Genomic DNA, 12,122 nt, shown 5'->3' on the forward strand with positions numbered 1-12,122 from the left:
AAAGGGATCTTCGGTTAATCCTATGGCACCAACATCGCCCTTCACAATTGCATTATTCTGTTTTTGTGCCTGATCAATTGTGATACAAGAAAGAAATTTGCTGCTCTTACGTACAGTGAAATGTCATTTTCAAATTCCATTGCCACCTGTGGGTCATGTTCGGGAAGGGAATTCATATCTCGGAGATAAGTCGGTAACGATCAAGCATAATTTACACGATCAAGACCTAAAACAATACGCGATCATGCTTTATATGGACTGTTTGAAAGGTACGAAATCTCATTCATGAAGTGAGCATTATACCTTAATTTGTAATTGAACGCCAGGAATTAAACTGTGGTCGAGATGACTCTATTTCCTTACACCAGTCTTTTAAATCATTGAACATCACAGAGTCATGACATAATTATATATTCTGAGTTAAGCTTTCATAATCTGAAATTAACAATGTTTAAGCAAAATACATGCAGTTGTCTGATGCGCCTGTCTAGTCATAGGTACATATGAACATACATAAAAAGAATCTGCCGTTCTTGGTGTTGCAATATTGGCTTCAGTAAGACAACATGTCTATCCCCTATCATGCAATATATCACCCAGAGTTTTATAACAAGTCATATCAATGTACAATCCACCAAACATGACGATACACTTATATCTTCCTTATAAATCAGGCCATTCCCACTGAATTTGCTTAGGCATTTCCAAAAGTGGCTGATCTGCTGTTATAATTGATGTTTCTCCGGGATTAACCACATTTTCGTTTAACCATCGAATACCTGAGAATTGCCTGGTAGTGCATACAAATCGCTCTTGATGTCTATAAATAGTTTGCACATGCGCAAAAGTGTGAAACACATGTGTCTCATAACCTTGAAAAATGTTATTAAACCAATTCATAATATCATTAGAAATCCAAAAACACTTAAATATATAGTAAATTGTTCAAATGTTTTTGAAAGAATTTTGTAACATTTTCGCGCATGCGCAAATACTGGATATGTCAAATATTCAATTTTAATAAATATGTGATGTAAGGAAGGTAGCCATCAAACCTGGTAATTGGTTTTAACTAAAAGAAGTTCAAAGAAAAGTTTTCCAGAACAATCAGTATTTTCAAACTAAAGAAAACAGCGATTTTAGAAAATGGCCGTGGCCATCTTGAAAAAAAAATTTGTTTTAATGGCCAGCAGTTATTTCTTACAAAGTATATAATAATGATGCTTTGTGGTAATTTTCATGCTTGTATCATCATTTGCACAATTCCCTCTATTTTGCTTGCTAATATCTTCCACTATAAGAACATTTTTATGAAATCGATTTAATAGAATAAGATACATGTTAAAAAAACTAATCGATTTGGTATGGAACGATAATAAATATATAAACAACAAATAGCAACATTAATATTTCAAGTTCAAAGCAAATGTGAAATAACGTTAAGAAAATCGCGAATGTATTATAAATATTTCTTCAGGTAAGCTCAAAACAAAATTTCATTTACTTTGTGAAGGTCAATAAAGCGTCTATCAATTTTAAGCTTCTTTTTTTTACAACAATTACCATAATTTCGATTAATTTCTCTTTGGTGCATTAACATACTTTAATTTTAAAGGTATGCTTATCTCACCAATCAAAAGAATATATAATATGCAAATAACCGAAAATATAAACAATTGGAGACGTTATCATAGATTGTTCTTTAATCCTTTGATGAATATAAATCACAAATATAAATATAATGTATACTATGAACTAATGAACCTAGTCTGTGGTTGAGTTTGTCAGATTTTAATGACTCTTACAATGTATCATCAAGGGGGCGTATTGTGTTGCTGACATATTTATGGTAGACTCTATTAAATGTAGTCAACACTTTCTTAACTTTGGAGCGGTTTAGAGGTTGTCTTACTGTATAGAGAGTTGTCCGTGATTGAAGACTGGTATATTGATCTAAAGATTTATTTTAAAGTGTCGGTCAATTGCTGTCTCATTGATAGTAATTCCATAAATCGTTTTATTCATATTCACATTAATCATGAACAAGAATGTGTCGATAGAACAACTATGCCCCTATCGCACTACCATTTTCTATGTTTAGTAGACCGTAAAACTGGGGTAAAAACTCTAATTTTGCATCAAAGTGAGAAAATTCATATCATAGAAAACTTGTGTGCTAAATAACAAATCGATTAGACTTTAATTTCACCAAAAACGTCCTTGACCATAAATTTAAACCTGAAGTGGGACAGACGGACGAACAAAAGAACGAACAAAAGGAAGGACGACCGAACGTACGAACAATAGGACGGACGAACGAACGGACGAACAAAGGGATGGACCAACAAACGGACGGCATATATCGAAAAATATATTGCCCCTAATAAAATGCAAGTTTGAAGAGGAAGTTAAAATGATTTCTGCAAGTAATAGCTATGTAATTTGGGGAAATGATGCATCGATAAAACAATTATTACCTAAAAAGTATAGAAAACTTATATTTTTTTTTAAAGCTATAGAAATATTATCAATGAATGATCCATTTGTTGAGCCTGGAAACTGTGGTTCCTTAAATGTCACTTGTGTTGTCACATGGACGTAGGGAACATGTAACAAAATACGACTGTGTCCCACACATTACCATTTTGCATATATATTTGGTCAGAATATATTATAAGAGCATTACCCAAAAAAATATGTTAAACGCATTGACATTTTATGTAAATACAATTTGTAGCAAAATATGTTTTTTGGGTTTAACTCTTGCTTTATATATACAAATATCTATGACAACAATTCAAAATCCACTATTTTGACAGTGTTGATGTTTATCAATATGTGGAAGTTTAAAGCATTAAGGATGACTGCCTGTCATGATTTGGAGTTTTTGTCAGATTATCGGAATCCTCTGGTTTTATCCATTTGAATGCATTAAAAATTTTTCCTCATGAACCCCCATTTTTCTTCTTATAAATCTTTTATATGTATAATTATAAGTCATTTGTAAAAGTTTTATAAAATTTTATTTATTTTTTAATAGTCTTTGAGTACTTTAACTGGTCAATGATAAAGCTATGGAAAATCAAGAGAGAACATTTTCCCGCCAAAATTGCAATGGCTGATATCTCGAAAACAAGCACATTGACCCCTATATTTTTTTTTGCTTTTTTTATTCCTCAATTTATTCCCTATCAATACATACTAGTTTTATGAAAAGTTATTTATTTTGAAACTGAGCAGCAAACATCCTTAATACAAAATATCAAGTATTTCACTTTATCCCTTTTTAATAAATACCAAGTAGGCCTATTTAAAATATTTAGGTAAATCAATCTGTATAAGTTAATATATCTACATATTCATATTTCTTTAAATGTGCATAAATGTTTAATATTTGGAAGAAAGTTAGTTCTATAAACAAAAATCACATTGCTATTACTTCTGTTTGAGACTTGTAATTTACTTTTACCAGTGATTCTGTCTGGAGATAAATTTTGAGGTAATTATAAATAGATCTCAGATCATTTTGAATAATTCGACAATCTTTATAAAAAAGAAAATATATAATAGATTACGAAAATGTCAATGGGATAATAACTAGAGATATTGGACAAAACCACCCTAATAAGTTCTTTAAATATAACAATGTACAATGTAGTGTATTTGTTCAAGTACAAAATATCAATAAAAATCAGAAAACTAATATACAAAATGAACTTAATTTCCGCTAGTTTTGTTGATAAGGAATGCCTCAAATGATATTCTCCCTTAACACACAAAGCAATGATTATATTACCTCTCCTGTACTGCTTATGTAATGTTAAAGTAATTACTGATTAATGTTTTTAACCATATAAAGGATATAACAAAAAAGTAATTACAGGCCAGGATAATTAATTTCTTTAATGATGGAAGCTAATTTCCTGTTTAAGTTTTTTCTTCCGCTATAGAAGTTTTCATCGTAGGTATGATTGATGATTAGGATGTCGAAAGAAGATCGAATGATATCATGAAGTATATACTTCACTGTTAAAAGCGCATTCATGGTCAATTATAGTTTGAGGAACATAAATACAAAAACTTTTAAACTCGGAAATTGATCTGAGGAACCACTTTAATTTCGATTATATTTTAAAAGTGGCGATTAACATATTTTACGTCAACGTTTTAAAAGATTGTCTCTATTTTTTACTGCTTTGTCGAATGATTTCCCTTTTAAACACTTACCCGAACATTTGTTTTTAATGAACACGATATTACTTACAAATGTATATGATTATGGTAAACTTCAATATCCTGAGAGAATATATAAGTTGAAAGAAAATATCGATTTTCTATCGATTTACAAATCCTGCTGCATAATGTTTTCAAGGTCTAAAGAAAATCTTTATTTTCTTCTTGTTATAAATAATACCGAGTAGTAAAGATATGAGTACAGTAAAAACTAGTTAAAATCAGTCTGTTAATAAATGCCAATGCAGAGTCTATTTAATCGTACATGAAGGAGAAAGCTTGTAAGTGTTTATTTATAAACGTCACACAAAATCATTCTTCAGTTTTATAACGAAGGAGTTACTATGAAAAGTCGGGGATAAGGGAGATTGAATTGAGTTTTAAAAATGTTGGCTTGACTAATGATAAATGAAATCATGTACAGCTGTCTTTTTCACAGTTACTCATATATGTACCAGTTTGGTAACGATATTACGTTGACTATCAAACGTTTCAAACCTACCTCTTTTCTGCTAATTGGTGGCAGTTTAGGTTTAACTGCAAACTGATTTTCTGATGGTGGTGGTTTTTCTTCACCGTCCTGAAAAATATTATATTTGGAAATAAAATACCAATATTCGAAAATCAAATATTTAAGATTTTGTTCTGGACATTATGAACTAAACTAGGACCACAAAATATGGAACATAATTGTGGACTCGTGTGCTTGTATATCGAAAACAACAAATAAAAAAATAAAAATCGGTGACAGAAAATGACGCAATTGTTCTATCGAATGTATTGAAAGCAAAATCACAAAGCTACCGACTCCAAACATTATTCAGGAACAAGACAGTTCCTTATCAAATGGCAAAATACATCAAACTAATGGAAAACTACTGTCATAGTCCTCAATTAGAACAAAAGTGATAAACTTCCAATAAAATAGTTTTCAAAGGTACCAGGATTATAATTTAGTACGCCAGACGCGCGTTTCGTCTACATAAGACTTATCAGTGACGCTCATATCAAAATATTTATAAAGCCAAACAAGTACAAAGTTGAAGAGCATTGAGGATCCAAAATTCCAAAAAATTGTGCCAAATACGGCTAAGGTAATCTATGCCTGGGATAAGAAAATCCTTAGTTTTTCGAAAAATTCAAAGTTTTGTAAACAGGAAATTTATAAAAATTACCATATTATTGATTTTCATGTCAAAGTGTATATGAGGTTAAAATTTCATCTTGAACATATGAAGTTGCGTGGCAAAAAATAAATGCTAAGAATTACAAACGGAGAAGGAAAAAAATTTTATTTTCAAAATTGTGCAGTACATTTTATTTATAAATTCTATTTTAAAAGTCGACGGATGTAATTCGAAGCAACTTTCCTTCGTTTACAATTGTTCTGTCTTATAAGGAAGTATGCAAACCTAAATAAGTGATTTAAACCCAAACAGTTTGGCAATTAAGAACTTAACTTTCGACAACATTTTTCATTAATGTTTAATTGATACAACAATGAACTGAAGCATAAAATATCTATAAAATCTAATAGTGTAGTGTAAATGATCCCGTTCAATTTCTGATTATAGTATTGTATTTGCTCAGTTTATTAATTGTATCTACTAGACTTTCTAATTTGCTTTTAAAAGATTTTTTGACAACATAAATGACATTTTGTTAAGCAAATAGACTTATTAAGGCACTGAAATCGAAACTGGCAGAAATCACGCAGGAAATTCAAACATGTCCTATTAAATAAACACTGATATGTATCGTTCGCCAGTGTACCATTTCATAATTGATGGTTTTCTTGCATGACCAACTAGTCAAGTAAGCAATGTGCACTTGCAGTTTAACTAGCTTTTTAAGTTTTTGTTTTATTAACAGATTGGAAACATTTGAACTCTGTCATTTTACAATAAATAAAAGGTTTCCTTATAAAAGATTGTAAAACAGAATGAGAATGAAATAATCACTGAATAGTTTTTTTTAATTTTTTTTTTTTAAATTAGGTTTTTTCTAATTTTATCATTAAAACTCATGTACAGCTTGAAAAAACAACGTTAACAATTTCTGTACTATCGTAATGGAAATTAATGTTAGAACAATATAACATCGTATGAGCAGAAAAAGAGAGATTTTGAACAGTCGACTAGTTTGAATTTATCAAATTAATCAATTTAAAAACATTGTATATCAGGTACCTGTCCCATTACATTATGCAACTGAAATACAATTGAAATGCTTCTGATTAAAGAAAAAGTTTCTCTAAGACGATAACACTTTGCCTCAAAACAGAAGCACACGAGGGGAGTATTATTTATTACATTTGTTTACTAAATATCGACTTTTATTTGGGATGTTTTTAATTCTGTCCTGATATTATCAACCTCAATCTCGGAATGAACTACTTTAATAATTAAGATTGTCTGCTTCACAATCTTTTTGTACTCTTAAATGTATATATTGAGCGGTCATAAAGATATATTACACTTTGTGATTCGGGTGCGCCTTTAATAAAGTCGAAACTTTTTATTTCGCAATTTAAGTTCATAATATCAAAATTCAGTAAAAAATCCCAAGATGAAAGTTAAGAATTCAAAATCAAACTTGATAATACCAAGATTAAAGTTGATACTGTCAATATTGAAGTTGGAAATGTTAAAAATTAAAGTCGACATTCATGAAAGAATAATAATAAATTTCGCTTATACACTTCCGTACTTAAAAGAGTTAAATATTTTGGATTTTCCCTTTTGACTCTTCGAACAAGGCATTAAGCAGTAAGTGTCATTTCATGTATTTTAACAACTCTTGACATCGGCATTATATTGGTTTCAACACAAATGTAATTTGATCTACAGGAAAAGATTATCAGAGATTAAATTTATAACCATTCTTTATTTGTTTAAAAAGTGCTGTTTTTTTTTTTTTTTTTTTTTTAAATATTTCGGAAATTGAGGATGTTTAAAAGTACTTTAATCAGACGTAAAACGAAAAGAAGGAAAGCCGTGTCTTTTAATTGGAAGGTCAAATTTCTTCTTTATTTAATCAATTTTAATCTGACACTCGTCTGGGAGTTTTATAATGCTCGAAAACCACAAAAAGACCATTTCTTTGACTTAATCTAATTATATTTTAACAGCAAGTTTTTGTGATTACTTTTAAATCATATAAAGAGTACATCGTGTGCCTTGTCATGTTAAGTCCGTTAGATTGAACCAAACAAACTAATTATATTATATACGAAAACACTTGATATGGACATGTATACATTACTATTACACATGTTGCAAAAGAAGGGCGAAAGATACCAGAGGGATATGCAAACTTATAGATCGGAAAACAATTAACAACGCAATGGAACTCGGAAGCTCGTGCAATATAAAATTCTACTCGCGACAATAATCCCCAATATTCATGCAATAACCCAATAATCTTATGTAGACGAAACATGCGTCTTGTGTATCAAATTATAATCCTGGTACCTTTGATAACTATTTCGGAATATCGAAAAATATTCAATGACCAAACAACACTGATAACTAACTCATGCGCTTCGAACATTTGTGAATTAATGTATATTTCAATTATTGGAATAGTTATTCTATAATAACATTTTTTTTCTATTGTAAAACTTTGGTAATAGCTCTTTCTTCAAATGCATATCTTAGTAAATCAATAATCAATACATTCAACAATCAATCTCTGTGGGTATTAATAATACACGCCGTTCAATATGTGACGAATTAGAACTATCTTTTTTTCTATTATTACTTCTATTCCTATCGTTCTATAATTACAAAGTGTACTATATTTAGAAAATATGATCAATTTGTTTATCTGTCTTGACACCTTTCAGCTATTTTGGTAGTTGAATAAGACATGATTCAAATTCTTATGGTATACTTCATGAAGGTATTAACTTGTACAATTATGATCTAAATGATAACTATTTGGTTTGGGATTTGTGTAAACGTGATCTTAGTGTAAATTCATCTTTGACATTTTACCTGTTATGTCTGTTTGTATTGCTCACATATGTTTGTTAATATCATACACTTTATGCGACTGTCATACAGGTCAGATGTTTGGCTAGCTATGAAAACCAGGTTTAATCTACGATTTTCTACATTAGATAATGCCCGTACCAAATCAGGAATATGATCGTTGTTATCCATTCGTTTGATGTGTTTTAGATTTTGATTTTACCATTTGATTAAGGACTTTCCGTTCTGATTTTTCCTCGGAGTTCGGTATTTTCATCATTTTACTTTTTTATCAATTCATAATCTAAGTACCAAGTCAGGAAAAGTCAGGAAAATGGCCATTGTTATATCATAGTTCGTTTCTGTGTGTGTAACATTTTTACGTTGTGTTTCCGTTGTGTCGTTTGTTTTCTCCTATATTTGAGTGTGAATTCACATTACTATATGACGTGTCAAGGTACTTTTCTATCCCAAATTCATATATTTGGTTTTGATGTTATATTAGTTATTCTCATCGGATTTTGTATAATACTTAGTCCGTTGCTATGTGTGTTACATTTGAATGTTGTGTCGTTGTTCTCCTCTTATATTTAATGCGTTTCCCTCAGTTTTAGTTTGTTTCCCCAATTTTGTTTTTTGTCCATAGATTTACGATTTTTGAACAGGGTATACTACTGTTGCCTTTATCTAAGCCAGTTTTGAGTAAACACAAATTCATTTTCTGCTTCGTTGCAAAATACATTACATGTACGAATAACATTAAATGTTGTTAACATGTTTTCTGATAGGATAATATGTGTATGCAATCGGAAATCATACGTTCAACAAAAACAGCCAACAAACACCATGACCAAAATCAGACAAAACCATGATCAAACAGAAAAACGACAAAAAAGACAAACAATAATAATACTATCAATTTCAATCTTGGAATTACTTACTTTAATAATTAAGATTGTCTGTTTTAACCTTGATAATTTTTAATATCATCGGGATTGTCGGCTTTAAAAAAATTTTAAAATTCAAGATTAAAGTTGATACTATCAATATTGAAGTTGGAAATGCCTCAAGATTAAAGTCGACATTCATAAAAGAATAATAATACATTTCCCTTATACGCTTCCGTACTGAAAACTGTTGAATATTTTGGATTTTCCCTTTTGACTAGTTGAACAAGGCATTGAGCAGTAAGTGTCATTTCATCTGTTTTAAAAAACTCTTGCCATCGGCATTATATTGGTTTCAACAGAAATGTAACTTGATCTAGAGGAAAAGATTAGCAGAGATTAAATTCATTACCATTTTCTATTTGTTTAAAAAATCCTGATTATTTGAAATGTTTAGGAAATCGAGGATGTTTAAAAAAACTTTAATCTGACGCAAAAAAAAAAAAAAGAAAGAAAGCCGTGTTCTTTAATTGGAAGTACTTCTTTATTCAATCAATTTTAATCTGAAACTCGTCTGGGATTTAATGCTCGAAAACCACAAAAAGGCCATTTCTTTGACTTAATCTAATTATATTTTACAACTAGTTTTTGTGATTACTTTAAAATTATCTGAAGAGTACATCGTGTGCCTTGCCATGTTAAGTCTATTGTTGAACCAAATTTATGTTTCAGTTCCCTTATTAATATTATCTAAGAAAACTTGATATGGACATGTATATACATTACTATTACACAGGTTGAAAAAGAAGGGCGAAAGATACCAGAGAGATATTCAAACTTATAGGGCGAAAAACCAATTTACAACACAATGGCTACAAAAAAATACAGGCAGGCAAATAATAGTACAGAAGACACAACATAGAAAACTAAAGACTAAGCAACACATTGCAATGAATTACCCTGATCTCGCAATGTAATTTTAAAACAACAGTAATTTCCAAAGGAAATAAATTTAACAATTTCACTCTTCTGACGTCATACAACAATTGATGTCGTCAAGGTATTGTCAATGACGTTTTAACTAAAACTATTGGGTTTTCGTCATGTTCGTAGAAAAAAGATAAAGTTCCTTTCATTTTCTATTTTCTCTTCCTTAAAAATTTCATGGTCAATATAATAAAATCAATAACTTATAATCTTATGTAGACGAAACGCGCGTCTGGTGTATTAAATTATAAGCCTGGTATCTTGATAACTATTATCAAAGAATTCGAATATCGAAAAATATTCCATAACCGAACAACACTGCTAATTAATGCGCTTCGAACATTCTAAAATATAAAAAAATATTGTAAACCTTTGATAATAGCTCTTTCTTCAAATGCCTATATTAAGTAAACCAATAATCAATAAGATAAACAATCAATCTTTGTGGGTTTAAACAATACACGCTATTCAATATGTGACAAATTAGACCTTTTTCTATTATTACTTCTATTCCTATCGTTCTATAATTACAAAATGTACTATATTTAGAAAATATGATAGATTGGTTATCTGTATAGACACCTTTTAGCTATTTTGATACTAGTTGTTGTTGAAAAAGATATGATTCAAACTTGGAATGAAGAATTATTATGGTCTATTTAATGAAAGTCGTTGACTACATAACATATGTACAATTGTGGTAATCTCAACGATAAACATTTGGTTTGGAATTTGTGAAAACGTGATCTCAGTGTACATTCATTTTTGACATTTTACCTATACTGTCTGTGTATTGTTTATACATTTTTGTCAATATTATAGACTTTTTGCGACTGTCATACAGGTAAGATGTTTAGCTAGCTATAAAACCAGGTTTAAAAGAGGGACGAAAGATACCAAAAGGGACAGTCAAACTCATAAATCTAAAACAAACTGACAACGCCATGGCTAAAAATGAAAAAGACAAATAGAAAAACAATAGTACACACGACACAACATAGAAAACTAAAGAATAAACAACACGAACCCCACCAAAAACTAGGGGTGATCTCAGGTGCTCCGGAAGGGTAAGCAGATCCTGCTCCACATGTGGCACCCGTCGTGTTACTTATGTGATTACAAATCCGGTAAATAGTCTAATTCGGTAGGTCATATTCATGAAAGGGAAGGGGATTGTAGTTACGACGTAAGGAACATATCCGATATCATTTGTGAAACGGTTATTCCATAACGGTCAACCAACTCGTGATGGCGTCCGTAAAATTTACGAAGGGATGATTTCAACTTCACCATTTAGAACTCTTGGTTTAATAGCTTTCTTGTGAGCAGCAAACCTCTATCAAGAAAATCATGATAGGAAATGCAAGCACGGGAATATCGTATCAATTGGGAGATATATACCCCGTATGCAGGTGCTGCTGGAATGTTGCTACTTAGAAATGGAAAGTTCACAATTGGAAAGCTGAAATCATCTCTTTTGTCGTAAAGTTTTGTTTTCAACCGACCCTCATTGTCAATTTCTAGATGTAAGTCAAGATATGAAGCCGACTTAACTGTATCTGTAGTATCCTTTATCTCTAGTTCGATTGGATAGATGCGTTCCACATAGTCACCAAATTTTGAATTGTTTAGTGAAAGAACATCATCTATATAGCGGAAAGTAGAGTTAAAGGATATTGCTAACTTCTTATCTTTCTTCCTAAGAAGTTCCTGCATGAAGTCAGCCTCATAATAATACAGAAACAAGTCGGCGAGTAGAGGGGCACAGTTTGTTCCCATTGGAATGCCGACAGTCTGTTGAAAAACACGTCCTCCGAACGTAACAAATATGTTGTCAATCAAGAAATCAAGCATCTTGATAATATCAGTTTCAGAGAATTTTTTGTTTGAATCAGAGTTATTCTTTACAAAGTAGTATTTATCCCTCCCTAAGACAAGATACTTGTATCTTCGTTGGCCATTCTTTTTTATGAAGCAAAGTAATACCAACTCTTTCAGTTTGTCTTTTAGTTTGGAATGTGGAATACTTGTGTAAAGAGTA

The 12,122-nt window shown here is 30.6% G+C and overlaps 1 protein-coding gene across 3 annotated transcripts in view; it reads right to left on the reverse strand.

The window, feature by feature from the left end:
- Window positions 1-12,122, reverse strand: part of LOC143044410 (BAI1-associated protein 3-like) — a 123,907-nt gene that overhangs the window by 67,673 nt on the left and 44,112 nt on the right. For all 3 annotated transcript variants that reach the window (XM_076216418.1, XM_076216417.1, XM_076216419.1), the window contains exon 4: window positions 4,736-4,813. In XM_076216418.1, coding sequence (XP_076072533.1) covers window positions 4,736-4,813 — 78 coding nt within the window. The remainder of the gene's footprint in view (window positions 1-4,735; window positions 4,814-12,122) is intronic.

Source organism: Mytilus galloprovincialis, chromosome 9, assembly GCF_965363235.1.
Source record: "Mytilus galloprovincialis chromosome 9, xbMytGall1.hap1.1, whole genome shotgun sequence".
In the NCBI taxonomy this organism is placed as follows: domain Eukaryota; kingdom Metazoa; phylum Mollusca; class Bivalvia; order Mytilida; family Mytilidae; genus Mytilus; species Mytilus galloprovincialis.